The following is a 21518-nucleotide window of genomic DNA, read 5'->3' on the forward strand; positions in this document are numbered from 1 at the left end:
AAACACACGTTTTAATCAGAGATGTTTAAGAAAGAACTACAGATGCTGGAAAAATCGAAGGTAGACATAAATACTGGAGAAACTCAGCGGGTGAGGCGGCATCTATGGAGCAAAGGAATAGGCAACGTTTCAGGTAGAGACCTTCTTCAGACTGATGTGGGGGCGGGGCTGGAAAAAGAAAGGAAGAGGCATAGACAGTGGGCTGTGGTGAGAGCTGGGAAGGGGAGGGGAAGAAGGGAGAAAGCAAGGACTAACTGAAATTGGAGAAGTCACTGTTCATAACGCTGGGGTGTAAACTTCCCAAGCTAAATATGAGGTGCTGCTCCTCCAATTCATGGTGGGACTCACTCTGGCCATGGAAGAGGCCCAGGACAGAAAGGACGGATTCGGAATGGGAGGGGGAGTTGAAGTGCTGAGCCACCGGGAGATCAGGTTGGTTATTGCAAACTGAGCGGAGGTGGTTGGGTGAAGCGATCGCCAAGCCTGTGCTTGGTCTCACCGGTGTAGAGCAGTTGGCACCTGGAACAGCGGATGCAACACATGACGATGGGGAAGGTGCAGGCGAATTCTGCCTCACCTGGAAAGACTGCTTGGGTCCTTGGATGGAGTCGAGGGTGGAGGTAAAATGACAAGTGTAGCATTTCCTGCAGTTGCAAGGGAAAGTACCAGGGGAGGGGGTGGTTTGGGTTGGAAGGGACAAATTGACCAAGGAGTTATGGAAGGAACGGTCTATGCGGAAAGCCGAAAAGGGAGGGGATGGGAAGATATGGCCAGTGGTGGGATCCCATTGGAGGTGGCGAAAATGTCGGAGGATTATATGTTGTATGTGACCGCTGGTAGGGTGGAAGGTGAGGACAAGGGGGACTCTGCCCTTATTGTGAGTGGGGGGATGGGGAGTGAGAGCGGAGCTACGGGGTATAGAGGAGACCCTGGTGAGAGCCTCATCTATAGTCGAAGAGGGGAACCCCCGTTCCGTAAAGAACGAGGACATCTCCAATGCCCTGGTTTGGAACACCTCATCCTGGGTGCAGATGAGGCGTAGACAGAGGAATTGGGAGTATGGGGATAGAATCCTTACAGGAAGCAGGGTGGGAAGAAGTGTAGTCCAGATAGCCATGGGAGTCAGTGGGTTTGTAGTAGATGTCGAGATAGTCAACATGGATTCGTTATGGAACAGTGGTATCTGACTAATGTGAACTCTAAGTAAGGAGGATTGATGAGGGCTGTGATTGACTTGTCATCAACCAGAGGATACATATTCAAGTTATTTGGTGAAGGTGCCAGAGGAGAGAATGATCGTTGTTTTGCACTTTAAGTTGTCATTGTTTGAAATTGATCATCTGGCATGGTATTTTGCAAGTTCGAAGGCAACTCATTCCTTCTCAGAGTATTGATATTTTAATACTTCCATAATTATAGCTATTTTATTGCTTCTATTGTCTTTGCTTCATTGGAATTCTGCTATTTGTCATTCAGCTCTATATGTATTTAAAGCATCCCTTTTCTGTCAAGACAGCTACATTTCTACTTCCCACTACAAATATTTTTAACCTTTAACTGTTTCCCCTTTTAATTACATCCAGTTACATCTACAGGCAGCACAGAGGCGCAGTGGTACAGTTGCTGCCTTACAGCGCTAGAGTCTTGGCTCCAACTACGGGTCATATCTGTACGGAGTTTGCACATTCTTTCTGTGACTGTGTGGGTTTACTCCAAGTGCTTTGGTTTCGTCCCACATTCCAAAGATGTACAGGTTTGTAGGCAATTTCTGTAAATTGCCTCTGGTCAGTTGGATGCTAAACTGTTAAAACATAGAATTAGTGTACGGTTGACATTTGGTCGGCATGGACTTGGTGGGCCGAAGGGCCTGTTTACGCGCTGCATCTCTAAACTAAATTAAATCCTAATTGTCATGTTTCTTTTTTTTTAGTCTCCATCCTGGTTTTATAGTTCTTGCTTAAATGTACACCTTGTCCAGCGCAGCTGGGGAACGCCAATAACTGCTGTTGCTGATTCCCGCATTCAGAGGTCAAGAACAAAATGTGAGGTCTGGGATGTTGGGGTGGTGGTGTGAGAGGATGCAGAAACTCTGTCTCGCTCCATGTGAAATTCCCACGACCAACTGCCCGCCCGGAGTTTATGGTGAAAGGACATCGGCATTAAATGTTAACTCTGTTTCTCCTTCCAAAGACGCTGGCTAACCTGCTGAGTGCAGCAAGTTTTTTTTAACAGTGAAAAATGTTTTTTTTGTTACTGCAAGCTAAAAATACAAAAAATGCTAAAGGCTGTTTGTTACATTCTTTAATAGAGTATCATTGCACAAGTGTTGAAGGAAGCAATTGTTTGTCAATTACAATGGCCTCCCACACTGTGGGATTCCCGTACCTATTATTGTGGGGATGCTCCGTCTGCTGTAACCAAAATATGTTACAAAGAGACTCATAATAACAAGGGTAGACTGTTGTATGTTTCAACTGGATTATCTTTTATTTTTCTACAAACAAGAAAACATAGACTTATTGTAGAACCTAAATATTCTTGGTGATCAAAACAAATTCATCCACTTCCTCTAAACTCACCTGTTTTAATGCAACTTAATTGTGGACTTTCCTTATATCACAATTTCCTCTACAGACCAGCTCCAATACTGGGAACTTGGAATGTCCGGACAATGATGACCAGCCTCTCTGAAAACCTACAGGACATCAGCGATTCCAAGAAAACAGATGTCATAAACGACGAACTCAAGAGAATCAATGTAGACATAGCCACCCTTCAGGAAACAAGGCTGGCAAACCCGGGCACAGTGAAGGAGAAGGAGAAGGGAGAAGGAGAAGGAGTACACATTTTACTGGCAGGGGAAGGACTCTGACAAGCCCAGAGAGCATGGAGTAGGCTTCACAGTAAGGAACAGCTGAACATGGTGGAACCAGGCAGTAATGCTGAACATGGTGGAACCAGGCAGTAATGGCTCAGAGCGACTCCTGACTCTCCGCCTCAACACCACCGCAGGCCCAGTCACTCTTGTCAGCGTGTATGTCACACACAAAGGACAGGTTCTATGAGAACCTCATATCTATCATCAGCAGCATCCCCAGCAAGGATGAACTTGTTCTCCTGGGCGACTTCAACGCCAGAGTGGGTGCAGACCACAAATCGTGGTCTTCCTGTCTTGGGCAGTTTGGTGTGGGCAAAATGAATCAGAACGGAGAGCGACTGCTTGAGCTGTGCACTTACCATGACCTGTGCATCGCCAACTCGTACTTCCAGACAAAGCCCCAGCATAAGGTTACCTGGAGGCACCCACGGTCAAAGCATTGGCATCAACTGGATCTGATCCTAGTCAGACGTGCCGTCATCAAGAAAGTTTCGGTTCAAGATCCTTCTTTCCTACACATCTCTCTTGAGCCAAATATTTCCCATGATCACCATTTAAATCATATGGTTTTCTATTTTTTTTATATGGTAGCAATCTTAACAGTTTTTCATATTGTTTTTACCGAGTTCATCACTTAACTTCCATACATCCTAGACTGATATGCAGCATGAAACAGGCACTTCATCAAGTCTGCATCTAACATCAAGCTTATATCGACACTAATTACATCTTATCAAAGTAGTGTAGTGGGAAAGTTGCTGCCTTACAGCACCAGAGACCCTTGTTCAATCCTGACAACTGGTACTGTTTGTATGGAGTGTGTACGTTCTTGTGACTGCATGGGTTTTGTCCGTGACCCTTGATTCTGTTTCTATGTGCTCTGGCTTCTGTAAATTGTCTCAATTGTGTAAGATGGAACTAATTAACTAATATATGGGTGATCGTTGATTGGCGCAGACTTGGTGGGCCGAAGGGCCTGTTTCCGTGCTATATATCTAAACTAAACTAAACTCCTCTTAGATTGTGTCCTTCACCCATATGCTTGGAACAATTTACAATGACCAGTTATGGCTCATGGCTTAATTTCCAACGATTTATATACTTGGAAATCATTGAGAAATTACACCTTTTCCCTTAATCTGTTATTAACATTGGCTGCAAATAGCTGAGGCCCAACTGATGCTCATTCTCCACACGAGCTACACCCTGTAGAGTCCATTATTCTTTTGTTCATTTTTACCAATTAACTAATCCTCAATGCCACGAGGCATAAACTTCTTTAAGTAATATGCTGTGCATCATCTTATTAAATGTTTTTGAAAATCCAGATGCATTCAATCCACTAATCCCTCTCATCCATTCTCAAATGACACCTCCAAAAATATTGTCAAATGACACTTCCCTGTTATAAGTGATGTGGATTCTCTCCTTTAGAGTTTTCACTACCTGGTTGTGAATAATATTCTACTATTCTTTATGTGTCAGGTGTCAGTTTAATTGGTCTGCATCTGCCTGGTTTATTTCCTGGTGCAATCTAGCATGACAAAGTAATGTTTGCACATTCCAATCTCTGGCAGGCATTCTACCATCTAATAACTTATTGAAGTTCTAACCAATACATCCTCCAAAGCAATGATCATTTTGAAATGGGTCGGATGATGTGGTCATATCCATTACGTCCAGGGTATTTTTCATCTTACTGGACTTTTCACTTTACTAATACTATTTAACATTCCCATCAGACCTTTGATTCTGTTTCTATAACAACAATCAAAGATCTGCCATTTCTGTAGAAAAGGTCACGTTCTAAAAGTCAACACATAATTGGCTTGGAAGCATAATTCTCTCCCAAACTAGTTGACATTATCTTGCATGAAAACCTGCATGAAATCATTCCAGATTTGGTACTTGAAGACTTTGGTTTGTGGTGCAGATTTCAGCTTGGTGCCTGGATACCCAGTGAGACTTCGTGTGGAGTGAGGCTAGTTCTAATTGACCCTTTTTTTCACTTATCAGACTAATTGTAGCAGGAGTTAGGATCTAGAGTTGTTGGTTTAAACATCCAACCGGATGAGGATATCACCATAATATCCAACTGGATTTCCAAATTACTGCCCTATCCTCTTATTTTTAGACCATGTTATACTTTGACAATTAGCTCATGAACAACAGAATGCTAGAGAAACTAAATTTGAAATATCATAATTTATTTTAGTTTATTGACTTTCAATTACAACCATAGCACAAAAATATAATTTGGTAGATTTAAGGAGCATAATGATAAAACTGGATTTTTACCACAATATTAAACTGATAGTTCTGCAAAATAAATACTCAATTAAAATATTATAAATAGGCCAATAAAATTTATAATTTTCATTTTTCACAGAAATGAACATAAACCAAAAACAATTGGTTCTGAACGTAGAACAATGGTGTTATTTACCATAAAAGTAAATTTTACGAAACATATGTGAACTAGAACGTTCATACATTGTTGCCATTGCTCTTATAAAGAAACAGTTGTAGGAATGAATTTAATGAATCGAACAACTCGAACAGTACTCTCCATATAGAGAACAAAGTTTTTAAGAATCACGTGAATTGCCACTTGCTTATCCCAGTCCTTCTTTGAAGATTGCTCCTGAATGAAAGCCGCCCCATTACTTTTATCCTGCTGAGCAATGCGTTCACGGATGTGGCTCTACGAACAAAAGAGGAAGAAAACAAAAATTAAAGCTAATTTTACATAGCTAATGTGAAACCATGGTACTTTAAAATCAAGATATTAATCAAGACATTTCTAAAAGTGACAGATCTTTGAAAGCTATTATAGAAATAGGAGCAAGAGTGTGTGAAACTTGAGAAAATAGTATTAGAATGTGAAACTTAAAGAAAACAGTATTAGTAATTTGATGGGATATTTGGTGTAAACTGCTGAGAACTTGTAAAAATCCTGCCTTTCTTTCTTTTACTGGTTTCTTCAGATGACCACGGATGTTAAGGGAGTTTGAGTGTAAGCTCTAGAAATGTAACCATTGTTCCTCGTAGTTTATAATGCATGCCAAGTCTGCACAGAAGTTGTAAAGCAGTAAGTTGTGATTGAAGTGCATCAATGGTAGGTAGAACAATGCTCTGGCTTAGGTACTAATACGATAAAAGAAAATAATTGCACTCTATTTTATTATCAGTTTATTTACACTGATCCATACATCTACAACCCACTCTATATAAATAAATCGCGCATTTACAGTTAAATATTTAAGTTCAAGAGGGATAAACTTGTGAAGTAGGCAGGGGTACAAAGTTGGACCATCAGGGTTAAGTAAAAGAAGGTTTGTTTGTAGAATAAACACAAGCATAACTCAAATGGCCAAATATCTGTTACTTAATTGCACATTCTGTAGTATTCTATGTAATTCTACATAGACTATTCAATCTCCTGCATGGTCCAAACAATTTTTATGCTGTAAACTGTTGTTACCTCCAGTGGGAGCAAGTCAACCAAAATCTTTGTACTGCTCAGCATTGCATCCACTTGACGACTATCATGCTTAATCCACTGTCGCACAAATAACAGGTACTTTTTGTACTCCTGAAATTTCTTGATAATCTTGGATAAACATTTTTTCTGCAAAGAATACAAAAGTGCAACATAATTTCAGAATTTTGTACATCATGTCAGACAATTTTACTAAAACGTATTGGGGCTAGAAATAACGATGTTTCCTTATGTGGAGCCTTTTGCAGCTAGTGGGAAGGGTAATCACAGTTGTGGAGGCTGGTGTGGAGGAGGGGGTATGGGGGATGTGGGCTGGGGGGGGGGGGATGTGGGGGGGGGGTGTGTGGGGGAGGGAGGGGTTGGGGGCGGGCGGGCTGTGGGGGAGGGGGAACCATCAAAACCTTCATAACATTTGTACTATTTCACCGATCGGAACACAACTTATTTGACTTGCAGCAGAGTAAGGTGGGAAAAAATTGTAGTGCGATGAGGGATTTTTTTTTGTGCAAATTTAATTACAACGCAGACAGGAAGTGGTCAAGATGAGAGTTTTAGTGATATATAGATAGTGATCAATTTGTATGCAGCAATGCTTCACAAACACTAGGGGTAAAGGCTCCAAAGGATCTATGCCATTGATACTGAAGTTGGTGTTGCAATATATTTTTATTAGGACACTGAAAGAATTCCTTAGCATCTTTTTCTGAAGGTGTTTTGGGATAGACATAGACATGGGCAATAGACAATAGGTGCAGAAGTAGGCCATTTGGCCCTTTGAGCCAGCACCGCCATTCAATATGATCATGGCTGATCATCTAAAATGAGTACCCCATTCCTGTTTTTTCCCCATATCCCTTGATTCCTTTAGCCCTAAGAGCTAAACTCTCTCTTGAAAACATCCAGTGAATTGGCCTCCACTGCCTTCTGTGGCAGAGAATTTCACAGATTCACAACTCTGGGTGAAGAAGTTTTTCCTCATCTCAATCCTAAATGGTTCTGGACTCCCCCAACATCAGGATTTTTTTTCCTGCATCTAGCCTGTCCAATCCTTTAAGAATGTTATATGTTCCATCATATCCAACTGAGAGGAGACATGGAAGCTCAGTTTAAAAAATTCATGGATTAGAAATTCCACCAGTGTACTATTCTCTCAACGCTGTTCCTCAACCAGGAATATTCCACTATTTACAAATCTATAGTTAATAAAATAATTAGCTCCAATGTTTTCAATATCTCCACTGAACTAGGTAATTTTAAAATAATTAATCAATGCCTGGAACAAACAATACTCCAGATACCACATTTCCTTGAATTATAGAACTGTTTGTGCAAGTCCATCTTTTCACTGGAAGCAAGTACATTAACCAATACAATGCTGCAAGGTCCAACATTAATAATAAGCAAAATATCTCACCTTTTGGAAGTTTTCTTGGAAACATTTATCCCTCTTTCGAATCTGTGGGAGGTCCATTCTGTATATCTCCAGTGAACTTGCACTTCCATTGCACATGAGAAAATAGTCGCATAACTGGGGAAAATATAGTATTTTGTTAGTCACCACCTCTACCTAATTGGTTGTTATGGGGAATCGATGGACAGTAGGGATCCTTAGGAGTAGTGTAAACATGGCACCATCATGAGGACATAGATTCATAGATTAATACAGCATGAAACGGGTCTTTCAGAACAACCTGGCAATGACAACCAAAGTGTCTTTCTGTTCTAATCCCATTCACCTGTGTTTGGCCCATATCTCGCCAAACCTTTCCTATTCATGTACAGGTGCATGTGCAAATGGCTTTTAAACATTGCAACTGTAACTACCTCTACCACCTCTGGCAGCTTATCGCATACTTACCACCCTCTATGTGAAAACCTTGCCCTTAGATTCCTTCTAAATCTTTCCCCTCTCATCTTAAATCTATGCCCTCTAAACTCGCCTACCCTGAGAAAAGGATGGTGTAATTTCATCTGATCCATGCCCATCATGATTTTCTAAACTTTATATGGTAAACCCTCAGTATCCTTTGGCAGGGAAATCATACCCAGCCCATCCAATCTCTCCATATGGCTCAAGCCACCAGTTCATGCAACGTTGCATGAATCTTTCCTGTGTTCTTTCTAGCATCCCCAAGTTCAACAATGGCAGGGCCCAGCAGGTGAGCGTTGATGACTGGAGTATATATAACTATATTCAAACTGAAGTGTCAAATAGATTATTCTCCTGATAGCTCAACCATCACAAAAGTCAACAAATAAAAGCAGCTCATGTCTAAATGCGATAAGTTTGCAACTACATTCAGGCCTGGGCTGATGAGTGACAAGTAACATTTACAGAATAAAATGCCAGACAATAACCACCTTCAACAAGAGACAGTTTAACTATCTGCCCTTGCCATTGAATGGGTATTCCATTGCCATCCTTTGAACCATTAATATTCTGGGAGGCTCCGGAACCAGGAACTCAGCTGAATTAGCCACATAATACCATGGATACAAGAAGAATTCAGAGACTGGGTATTCTGCAGTGAATGATTCACCTCCTTAGACCCAAGCCCTTTCACTATCTATGGCACCAGTCAGGGTTGTGATGGAAGATGCCCCACTTGCCTGATAATACAGTTCTAACATATTGGATGCCATGCAGGACCAAGCAGTGCATTGTTCTGGCACCTCATCAATCACCATGATTATCCAACCATGCCGTCCACTACTGCCACACCCCTTCTACAAAATACACTGAATTTCATTGTCCCAACTATTTGTAACCTATACCCGCAAGAAGTTCAAGGGTACAAGGCAAGGTACCACCACCTGCAGGTTCCTGTCCAGGTTCAACACCATCCTGACCCTTATATGACCCTTTTTATTGATTGGGACTCAATCTTGGAACACCCTGCCTACAGCACCATTAGAGTACTTTCACCAGAAGCACGATAGTTCAAGAAGGTGGATTGCCATCACCACTTTCTTAAGTGCGATTAGGGCAATAATTGTTGGTCAAATCGTGATAATGCAATATAAAATGAAAGAATATATGAAATGCCACTACTTTCACAAAATAACTGGCAGCGATTTACTAATATTCATGTCAAGCTCATCTGAAGGATTTCCCCAGACTCACCTGCTGTTTCTGCTGTTCCATGGCAATGTTCCAGATGAACAGGGCCAAAGGTTCAAGATTCAATACTGCAGCATCACTGGGATCTTCAGTTGTTCCGAGGAAGTCTTCAGATTCTCCCGAAGACTCAAGAAGAGGGGAGGCGTGCACTTGCGATATCAGTGCAGCTGTCAGGTACATCAGCACCAGGACAGGCAGGCAGAGGTCTGGAAGAGAGAGAGACAAGGTTAGTGCCAGAGTCTTCCCAAAGCCAAGGGCCAGTAGCAGAGTACAGAGATCAGAGTTGGTACTAACAGTGCAGCGAGGGCATTGTCAGGGTAGCAGGTATCGTCAGTGTGGAGTTGTCTGAACAAGGACTGTTGAGATGTTTGCTGCAGCTCAGACATATCATTGCCCTCTTATTTATTGTCCTGGTCTAGTCACTGTGTTTCCCAGTGAAAACCCCTGCGACATCATAAAAAAAACGAAGGCTAAAAATATTCTAACATGTAAGCTTTTTTCCAATGTTTCTATTGGGGTAATTAAGGAAGTTACCAATGAAGATTATTCCCCAAATCATAGTGAAAGTGTGGTTGAAAAACCTCTAGTAAAAAATAAATTACAGGATGATACTTGCACTTTCTCTCTTATTACATCTTCCAGAAGCTTATGAAGCACGGGGAGTACAGTGTACTATCCAGCCATTACTTTCTGCACCCCTCATCCTGATAGCTGTTGGTGATACGCCAGAATCCGGTAAAACAGGAACTAAGAATGAGCACCAAGGCTAGTCGATGGATTGGAGCAGCGGCTGGAGCCAGCAGCAACAGCTGAGCATGGGTCAGTTCATTGACTGTCAGGAAGCAGCATTACATGGCTCATCTGCCATTTATGGCCACCTTTGCTGAATGAATTACAGTAGCAAATGCAGCATTGGTGCCAAAGACATATGGCCAGTGGCGGACTGGCCAGGGTGTCAGCTTGCCCGATGGCAAGTGGGCCCCTGATGAACTGGGCCCCCTTTGTCTCCTGGCAACCAATATTTTTAGACCTAGTCCGCGACTGCCTATAGCAACAATACACAGCTGACATTAAATGCTGGATTATGTGGGAACTGCAACCGGAGCAATACGTTTTGAAATATTTCATACCACAACCTGGTGGCAACATACAGTTGAATAGTTGTATAAAAATACGGCAAAATCTATTGGGATCATTTGCATGGTAAATAATGTAACTTTAAATTACATTAAGATGAGTTTATTAGATAACTCCAATGTCATGACATTCTCTTTGGCTTGGCCAGAGGTGGATTCCAGAGGTACTATATACTGCTGGCAGTGCTCATTTGTTTAGCGTTTTGTCTGTTTGGACAAGTGAATGGTCTCTAAGCTCAGTAAGTCTTGTTGGGCCAGCCTCCAATTCCATGTGAAAAATAATTGCATTTATTCTGTCTGCAAAGTTAAAACTGGACTCCTCCAACCCCCCTAACATTGTACACAGGCTCTTTGAGCAAAACAACTATCATGGCAGAAAATTTAAAATAAAAAGTGAATTCTGGAAATATTAATTTGGACAGGGAGCATCAGTCAAGGAAGAATCAGACTGATATTTCTGGTCCAGGAACCTTTATTAGAATCAGCTCCAGGTGCTCTGGCAGCAGGAAATAGGCCGTCCTGCTGTGAGTGCCTAACAGATAGTTCATGCAATTGGATTGCGAGCATTGGACTTTGAATTTTTCTTTAGAGCCTTGGAGTTTATAAGAGGCCTAGGCATTAAATTACTTAGCATTCATTCTGCAGAGAAGTGTAAGCTAATCATTGGTTACCTTGGAGCCTGGTGCATGGTTCTCATCTTTTGAGAAGTATGTGGATACGGGCATTTTTTTAAAAATAAAACTCCATCTCATTTTGTTGAACACTTGTTTAAGGGAGTCACTACCTTCCTCAGAAGATGTTTCACTTGCTTGGGAAAGTATTGGGATTTGCACTTATTACCTCCCCCACGAATTGAATATTATGTATTTGCATGCTTCATGTATTCAAAAAAGCCATGGCTAGACTTGATTATATCAACACTTTTCACTCAAGAACTGACCATTTTTTAACTTTGGAAAAACTCCTTAGTTGCTTTAGCAGTATGTTTGGGATCGTTGCTTCGAGCTCTCTGCGGACGGGACGATCTTCACTTCCGTAGCCGGCGGCGTTTTGGGGCACTCCGCGTCGGGGCGATCCAGCTCCTGTATCGGGGGGATGTCAGGTCCTCCGCGCTGGGCGATCGAACCCCGCATCAGGGCTGGTTGAGCCTCTACGTTCGTAGGAGTACCTGATTAGCCTCTCCCGAGACTGCGAGCTCTTGGTGGTAAGTCCGCTGGCCGCGGTTGGAGTGATCCCAGGCAAGGGATCGGCTCTGGTATTAAGTCTGCACTTCATGATAGGGCCCAAGGTCAGTCCGAGGAGGCCTCCATCTCCATTGATGATAGGCCGCAAAGTGATGGGAGACGTAACCCAGAAACATTGTGTCTCCGGCAAGGTAAATAAATGCTGGGTCTTTGTCCCAAACATTATGGAGGGCACTGTATTATACTCTTCCAGAGCAAGACAACGGAGATAGTGATGGACTTCAGGTAGTGAAGCGGTCGGTACACAAACTCCGGTATAAATTGATGGGACCAAAGCAGAGATGGTTGAAAGTTTAAAGTTCATAGGAGTAAATATCACCAGCAACTTGTCCTGGACTAACCATATAAAGCAATGGCTAAGAAAGCACAACAATTCCTTTACTTTCTTAGAAGGCTTAGTAAGTTTGGCATGTCCCCAACAACTCTCACCAACTTCTATAGATGTGCCATAGAAAACATTTTATCGGGATACATCACAGTATGATTTGTGAACATTTCCATCCAAGACCGCAAGAAATTGCAGTGAATTTGGCACACAGCCCAGAAAGACCAGCCATGATTGAACGGTGGAGTGGCCTTGATGGGCCAAATGGTGTAATTCTGTTCCTATAACTTATGACCATGAATACTCTAGCCAGTTGGTCTGCACAGGTCTATAACACTTGGACAGGTATGCTGTCTGGGCTGGATGCTTTTTGTGGATCCACCCTCTTGAAGAATGCTGACATCAGCCTCAGATAATATCACAGGGTCATCAGGGGTTGGGGCGGGGTGGAAGATTGCAACCTTCGGGTGGTCAGCCCTGTTTCGACTAATGCAATCAACTCGACGTGCACAAACGGAAGATCAAATAGAACAAGTTGTCCTACAACGTTAGGCTGTGCACGCCACACGAAAGAAGAAGTAGGGGTTGGGGCCTCGTGTAGGTGTGCCATTGTTCTCCCCCTCCAAGCATGCATAGGCAGCAATATCTCCCAAAAAGCTCAGTCATAAGGACTAAGTAGTCCAATTAATTTTCACCTCATCAATCATTCTCAACACTCATTCTATGCACCACTGGGCACAGCAGCTTCTCATATTTATCCATCACGTTCATTAATCCTCCAATGGTATTGTGTTAGTCAGTGTGCGATTGAAGTAGGGTCAGCAGCCACAAAGGCTCCTATACCCTATTCCTCCCAGGGGTGAGTAAAGATGTGATGCAAGGGCATTTTAAAGTGGAGAGATATAGGAAAGGAATTTCAAAGTTTGGGGCCGTATCAGTTGACAACACCAGAACAATTAACATCAGGAATGTGCATGTGGCTGATATTTTGTAGGAGTTCAAATATGTCAGAAAGTTATAGAATTGGAGAACAGAGAAATGAAGTGGGTAATTTACAATCAAAAATTCTTATCCATTGACCACGTGTGGGCCTGTAAACATGAGGATAATGGATGAATAGGACATTTGTTTGTTTCAATATGCTTATGTTAAATGGGCCTGCCAAGAATGCTTCAAAATGATCAAATCTGGATGTAAAGGTGTGAATGAAAATTTCAGCACCAGGAATTGAAGCAAAGTTGCTGCAAGGTTGGGGTCAGGTGATGATTGTTTGCTGGAAATTACGTCTTATTAATGGCCGAGATAAGGGATGCAATTGGGGATTAAATGCAGCGCTGAAATTATAAACTGTCAGGCTGTTGCCAGAAAGAGCTATGGAGTTAATGGTTATAAAATGAAGTTTGTGTTGTGGGACCAAAGATGATAATTTTGGTCTCTTCAATGTTTAATTGGACAATTTTCTGCTCATATAATTTCACCAGTCAGACTGATGTCTATGATTACCATGTCTAAAAGCAAGTGTTCATTGCTCTCTGTCAATATACTTTGACATATTGTATCCCATATGAGGTGAAAGTAGTTTCTTCCTTTTGCTGAGCATGTTCAACTGTGTGAAGTTAAGAGGGAACTCCAGAACAATTGCACTGAGAATGTTACACATTGCTCATTGACACTACAATCTGCAAACTCCATACGCTTCTGACAGGCATTAGTTATACACCTCTGTGCTAATTATATTAATCACCTGATAAACTGCAATGACTTTGCCTAATAACTATAATTTACTGATCGTGATTAGTTTAAACAACTCAAAGATTCATTATGTAATTTCAAACAAGACTCTTTAACACTTTAATTGTACAATTCTTTAGTTAGCTTCACAACTTCCAAAACTTACTACGTGTTCAGATAATACTCACTTGAGATGAACTTCATCTGCGTCCAACTTGGCTAGTTCATCTCCAGGTACCTGACTCTGGGTCTTCTGTGATGGTTATTCTCTGAAATTGTTGCTGGTGATTATTCTGTGAGGCACCATTTTATACATTTCCTTATATATCCATGATTTTGCTTTGGCTTTGTCAACTACTTTTCCATGTACATACTTATTGAATTTCTTCAAATATCTGCTGGCACTGTTCCATAATGATTTTAACATTTCACATGCTGGTTCGGTAATTATCAGGTTGGCTGCATATAGCAAAATATCCTGATAGTTTCACTGCTCAGGGTAAAATCACAGAACTGTGTCAGCACAACTTGCCTTTTCCACATTGTTACTAACCAGATACCCAGATGTTCGTGGCAGTGGGCAGGTGCTATAGACCTGCACGGGAAGGTAGACGCTCCCGCCCCCATGAGTCTTGGGCAGGTGGAGCTCGTCAGCCTGGGAGGCAGTCCATCTAGGAGAGGGAAAACTCTGATTTAAAACCTCCACTGCCTTGTGGCCACATCCAGTCATGGAAAAGGCTCCAGGAGTAAACCTCAAGAAAATCCGTAGGAGGAGCCACTAAGGCAGTTCGTCGTTATCTCCAACCTCGCTCTGGCAGCTCCTGCGACAGCGCTGGTGCTAAACTGTAACGGCCCTGCTGTTCCTTTGGATTGATCAGCGACGTGGAGAGGGGGGACATGCTGCATGGGCAACAGCCTGTTCTCCATATGACATCGCCCAGGCTTGCATCCGACCACGATGCATCTCCCATGGTCAGTAATGACCAAGGGAGGCCTATTACCCAGATGCTAATCTTACGACCAAGCCTCACCATGCTTCCTTTGTTCTGCTACTCATTACACCTCAATATGGGATCTACTACATTAAAGGAGTCATCATAATACACGTCACAAATGTGCACATGTGCACCATTTGTGAACCAAATAAGCGAGTTCAGTATTCCGATAAACGCAAAGAATCATGGGAATTGTCAAACTTCATTCGGGGGAAAAAAAGCGAACGCAGCGCTGTATAAACTGTGTATAAATTGTTAACTATTCTACTAATGAATTAATCTAGAATTCTGTCAACTCAATAGCTTTCTTTCTTGTACTGCTGTTCACACACTACTTACACAGTCCCAGTTCTAGTTCAGTTCATTACTCTGCAATTATGAGATATTCAAAAAGTTAAAGAATTTGTTATTTTTATTTAATCCGTAATGTGCTTGCTACTGGAATAACAAAATATTACTTGTGTTTTAAACATTTTCTTATCTTTATTCATAATTTATGTGTAAACATATATTTAATCTGTGGCAGGCAGCGACTGTATCAGTGTGATGTGGGCTGATATTTTACCTACAGGCGGTGTGAATGTACCATTAAGGCAGGGGTCAGCAACCTACGACCCACTATTTTTTTAGTGACTAGAATGCTGTTCTTGCCTTCAGTGGGACCTTGCCCAGAGATACCCAGTGCTTGGGCAAGGCAGCTCTCTGGGATGGGTTTGACTGGAATGGTTTTACATTGTGAAGTTCACTGTGCCTGAGTTATTGATCAGAGTGAACACCTGCACCTGTGGACACATCTGACTGTGGAGTCTGTTACAGATGAATTCCACTGCTTGTTGGTCAATAATTGGATCGATCCCCTGAACCAGTGACCGCGGATCTACCTGCGTGTGCTCTTCTGAACTGAACTCACTGTGGAATGAATCCATTAACAGAGCCACTCTGCTGCCAGATACTAAGTTGTCCCTGCCTTCCCTCTCGAAACCTCCTTGTCCTCATCGGATGTCGAGTTCCCAGAGCCCTGGTTAAACGCGTCCGGTCACGGTTAAGTCTGTGAAACCGGCCCCATCAGAGACTGCGGGCAGGATTAACGAAAGGACTATTCCGCCTATTGTAGTGGGTGGCTGTTCGTGAGGAGTGAGAGAGAGAGAGAGAGTGTAGGAGTATGAGGCGAGATTTAATTTCCAGCGGCATGTAAACGATGGACCCACAACGTTGACACTGCAAGGCAGTAGCAAGAGTCTTTCAATAGTTTGTTATTTTCAGTTGAGTTAAAAAGTTAAAAAAATAAAACACAAAGCGACCTGAATAATCACCGCACTTACTGTCGATGTCCTACATACTGCCGTTGATAAAGTTACATTACTATACCGCAAGAAGTGAACAAATCCAAATATATCACAGAAAAATGAAAATGTTTGTTTGCCGAAGCTCTTACCAGGCACACCAATAACTGCAATGTGTATAATTGTTATACTAGTGTCTCAAACTAACTGATATGTTCAGTAGGTATAATATTGCTTTGCCCAATAATATAATAACACAATATTATGTCTGCTGAACATAGCAGTCAGTTTAAGACACTGGTATAACAGTTATATGCTCCGAAGCATAAAGCAATAAACCAAGCATAAAGCAATAAAACCAACAAAATCAAGTTTTGTACAAATGAACTATAAATGCACCTAGTTAATAGTTTTGAAAGCAGTATTTTCTTACCTTGAAGAAACAAAACTGGAAAATACGGATGAAACGCAGGTCTGTTTACACGCAGCAGCTAAGCTGGCGAGAATGTTTATCGCGAATGACCTATGACCTGGGCATGCGCAGTTGAAATACCGAACTTGCTTATTAGGGTCACTTTATTTCAGCTTTAGTGATACAGCACGTAAACAGGCCCTTCGGCCACCGAGTCAGAACTGACCAGCGATCACCATGTACACTACACACTATACTACACACTAGGGATAATTTTACCATAGCCAATTAACCTACAAACCTGTAGGACTTTGGAGTGTGGGAGGAAACCGGAGCACCTGGAGAAAACCCATGTGGTCATAGAGAGAACTTACAAATTCCATGCAGACAGCACCTGAGGTCAGGATCAAACTGGGTTCTCTGGTTCTATAAGACTGCAACTCTACCGCTGTGCCGCTCTGTTATTTACTGTGCTATTTACATGGAGTTTAGAAAACTTCCACGAGGCAGCTGAAATTAGGATGAATAGGTTGATTTAGTGGAGCCATACTTATCATTTGCAATCTTCAGGTGAACAGTAGATGTTGAACAGTTTGCCTGTTAGCTACTGGCAGGAAATTGCTTAAATATATAAATCAGAACTATTTGCGGGTTATAGAGCCCTGATTCTAATTTTCAGGAACATTTGTCCTGATTAAATTCCATCTGTCATTTCTCTGTGGTTTGTACCTGATCATTCCACTTATGTTCCTTTGACATGCAAAATGCTAGCAGAAGATCACAGATCTACTTTCATATCCCTGCTCATATGTACAGCACTTGTGGTATCTGATTTCCTATCAAAACATTCACTTTTCAGTCACTTGTTGTGCCTGTAAATACTTCCACAAAGCTGTTTGGTTGGATTATGCATCCAAGTTCTGAAAAACATGCAGGCAAACCGCAATGCATGTCATAAATCAGCTGCTGCTATATGAAGTGATCAGGAGGCTAAGAATTTCACTATGACAGTGTTAGACACCTCCACAAGGATCAATATATACATATAAGTAAATGTCTTCCTGCAGAGGTTACCGATCCTGGTCATCACAGCTTTTGAAAAGCTTTGCCTTCAGATGTGTTAGTCCTGAGAGGGCTCTGGACAGCAGTTTGTATACCTGTAAAACTTGGACGATATAATCAATAGACTGTAGCAGCACCTAGAGGTGGCCTGGGGAATCACAAACCCTCGCTATTGGCTGGCGCAGTCACGTGATCGCGGGACTGTTTTCGCGGGTTTTTGGTAAAGCATTCATTCAAGCTCCACCGTGTTCGAAGGAGCTTCTTTATTTTGGCTGTTTAAGATTCTCTCGAGTAAATCGCTTTATTATCGTTTAAAATAAAGAATTTTACTTTACTCGATCTTCTCGACTCGCCAAATTGGTGACCTCGTCAGTCCGCTCGTTTATTCGGACTTCGACCATGCAAGGCGCTGCTAATCCCAATGCCCATCTTCTCAAGCCAAACACTGTGGGCCTGAAACTGCCCTTTTTCTGGGTGGAGCAGCCTCAAGTGTGGTTCCCCCTCATTGAGGCACAATTCCACCTCGTTGTGGACGCCACCTGATATTTCTACGTGGTCGGGGCGCTTAGCCAAGAAACAGCCACTCGTTTGCTGCCATACCTGCAGGATCCTCCAGCAATTGGCAAGTACGAAGGCCTCGAGGTCCTGCTGCTCCACACGTTTGGGCTTGGCCTCTGCGATCGCGCCGCCCACTTGCTCCACATGGACGGTCTCGGCGATCAGAAGCCTTCCACGCTCACGAGCGAGATGCTCGCTCTGATGGACGGCCACCCTGCCTGTTGTTCGAGCAGGCCTTTTTAGAGCAGATGCCCGATGACATCCGCCTGCTCCTCGTGGGTCGGACTTCGCCGACCCCCTGCAGCCGACGAACTGTGACTCGCCAACTGCAGGACAGTGGGTCCATCAATCGGCTTCCGTGCCCGTGCACCAGCAGCCTCGCAAAGACGTCCCACCCGCTGCTACCGTCGCTGCACCGCAGCCACAGCCATCCGCCAGACACCGGGGTAAGCGCCAGTGGTGCTACTACCACCAATGCTGGGGTGCCGAGGCCCGATGATGCCGTGTGCCCTGTTCGTTTGCAGGAAATGCCTCGGCCGATCGGCAGTAGAGGCTATCGCGATTAGTCAGAATCACCGCCTCCACGTTTGGGACTGCCATTCCGGACCGCGTCATGGAGGACTCTGGGGCCATCGTGATCATGCTTCCCCCAACTGGGCTGGACACCCGTGCCGGTGAGGCCCCGTCCTGACTGCCGTCAACCGCAGCACCATCCGCACGTATGACACGCGGACTCTATCCCTCAGCTTAGTCTCCCGCCCATATTCCTGGACTTTTACCGTCGCGGACGTGGCCCACCCGTTGCTGGGCGCCAATTTCCTCCGGGCCTTTTTGTTTCTGGTGGATGTGCGGGGCGGGCACCTCGTTCCACTGGTGTGCCCCAGCCCTGTGACCCCGCGGCCCGTGAAACCCCCCAGCCCGCAGCTGAGCGCAGTAGCCGAGGTAAAGGGCATATGCCTTCCTGCTCACCGAGTTCCCGGGGCTCGTCACCACCCGCTTTCGTGCGATCGCTCTTAAGCACGGGGTGGTGCACCATATTCCCACCGCAGGACCGCCATGACATGCACGAGCGCGCAGGCTCCCACCCGACAAGCTGCGGATTGCCAAAGAGGAATTTAGACAGATGGAGGACATGGGAATCGTACGGCGCTCTGATAGAGCAAGTGATGATAAATAATGCACACAGAAATGCCTAGCAGGTATAACATTGCTTGCTGTGCAAACTGCACATTTCCAGAATTGGCCTGATTTAAACAGAAAAACATTGAAATTTACTTGCAGAGTGGATAACGTTTTGTGAAGGAATTTCTAACCATTAGAGTCTACTAAAATAATGATCTGGGAATGAGGGAGAACTGTTTTTTCTGTTCTCTTTCTGCGCTTTGCTATATAAAACGAATACAACTGCACATGCGTAGAAATTATATATTTGTCAAATTAAAATTTCAGGAAGAGTGGGCCACAAGGCCCAAAATGCAGAGGAATATGAGGGCCATAAATCCTGAATATTATTTAACAGTTGGCAACAATGATAAGCTAAATTTAACACGTGCTGGAAGTTATCACACTCAAGTTCAAGTTTGTTACATTTATTGTCACATGTACCAATTGGTACAGTGAGATTTGAGTTACCATACATCCATACAAATAAAAAGATCACAATGCACGATAGAGTGTAACATGAACATCCCCCATAGTGGAATCAACGTTTCCCACTGTGAAGGAAGGCAATCAAAATCCATAAGCAGAGATTTTGCAGCCTGTAACCTGAGGGGTACTGCTCCTGACAAGAGGGTAAATTGTACATTCCTGGTCAGTCTTAAAATGGGACGTGTGCTGTTGGCAATCAGAGAAGACATGCTTTGACCTGTAAGAAACTATTTGCTGACAGGCACAAATTAAAGCTGGAAATATGTTTGAGTAGTCAGAAGAATGTGCTTAACTATCTTGCTAATCCTGGACTTGCTGATGGTGGGTTTTTTTGTGCATTTTATTTGTCCATGTGTGTCTGTGTTTGCATGCAGAATTTGAATTCCGAACATCTGTAATCCCATTGCATTGGCCATTGAACCAACATCTACTCTGCCAATACTATACACTACCTGGTGTGCAGTGGTCATCCCATGTTAAAAGAGTTCACACACAGAGTTTCCATTCCTCAGAATTGATGAAGCAGCGTTTAAGCAATGTATTCAAGCAAATTATTCTTGATCCCAAGGACCTGCGTAAGAAGAGAGAAAGCTGTCCCGCCCATCCCAATTTTCTGAGACTTCCATACCATGTGATTTAAACAGCGAGGGAATAGGCTTGATATGATGAGTAAAAAGAAAAAGAACCAGTTAACAATACTAAATACTACCTGTGAAGAATTTGGTTTTCTTGATGTCTGGAGGCATTTTCACCCTCTAGAACGAGACTATACACATTACTCAATATCGCACTCAGTTTACTCCAGAATAGACTATTTCTTAATGCAGAAAGACGACTGTTATGGGGTAACGGATTGCAGAATTGGTGTGGCAGATGTATCAGACCATAATGCCATATACTTAACAATTCAAATGGACAGTGGAAGGAAAAACACAGTGTGGCATTTAAATGTTGGAATACTGAATGATAAAACAACTGTTAATGATTTTAAATTGGAAATCAAAACTTAGCTAGAGGAGAATGACAATGGGACCCATCCATACTATGGGACTCATTGAAGGCTGTAATATGAGGTAGGTTAATAGCTAGGGCATGAAAAGGCCAGAATGAAAACATATAATGTTGATATCAGACCTGGAGGATTTAGAACAGAAGTACAAAAATAATAAGGACCAGAGAACTTATAAACAAATAAAAGATTTGAGGGAACAAATGGATGGAACATTGGGTCAAGAGGTGGAGAAAAAAGCAAGATTTGTTAAACAGGCACATTATGAGCTAGGCCCTAAATCCACTAAATCCACTGCCCGGAGGCTACGCAAACAGGCCGACAAAACCATACACAAGATTAAGGTACCCATGTACACAGAAATGAAAGAGTGACCCAAAAGGAATAGAATATATCTTCCAGGAATATTATAAAGAATTATATACACAAACCTCTACAGTAGATGGGGAATCAATGAGGATGTTTTTAAGTACAATAGATCTGCCCCGTATTGGAGTGACACAAAATAAAATAATCACAGCAGAAATATCACTGGAGGAGATAGAGAAGACAATTGGTAGGATGAAAACAAACAGGGCCCCAGGCAGCGACGGTTTCCCTATAGAGTGGTAT

The 21518-nt window shown here is 42.8% G+C and overlaps 1 protein-coding gene across 1 annotated transcript in view; it reads right to left on the reverse strand.

The window, feature by feature from the left end:
• Positions 1 to 357: 357 nt before the first annotated feature.
• il6 (interleukin 6 (interferon, beta 2)) overlaps positions 358 to 21518 on the reverse strand; it is a 36376-nt gene continuing 15215 nt past the window's right edge. Inside the window, exons 2-5 of the mRNA XM_055661351.1 lie at positions 9505 to 9707; positions 7795 to 7908; positions 6363 to 6509; positions 358 to 5582 (exon numbers count right to left, since the gene is read on the reverse strand). Coding sequence (XP_055517326.1) covers positions 5388 to 5582; positions 6363 to 6509; positions 7795 to 7908; positions 9505 to 9681 — 633 coding nt within the window. The 5' untranslated portion in view covers positions 9682 to 9707 and the 3' untranslated portion in view covers positions 358 to 5387. The remainder of the gene's footprint in view (positions 5583 to 6362; positions 6510 to 7794; positions 7909 to 9504; positions 9708 to 21518) is intronic.

The sequence above is a fragment of the Leucoraja erinacea genome, chromosome 2 (genome assembly GCF_028641065.1).
Source record: "Leucoraja erinacea ecotype New England chromosome 2, Leri_hhj_1, whole genome shotgun sequence".
Classification (NCBI taxonomy): Eukaryota; Metazoa; Chordata; class Chondrichthyes; order Rajiformes; family Rajidae; genus Leucoraja; species Leucoraja erinaceus.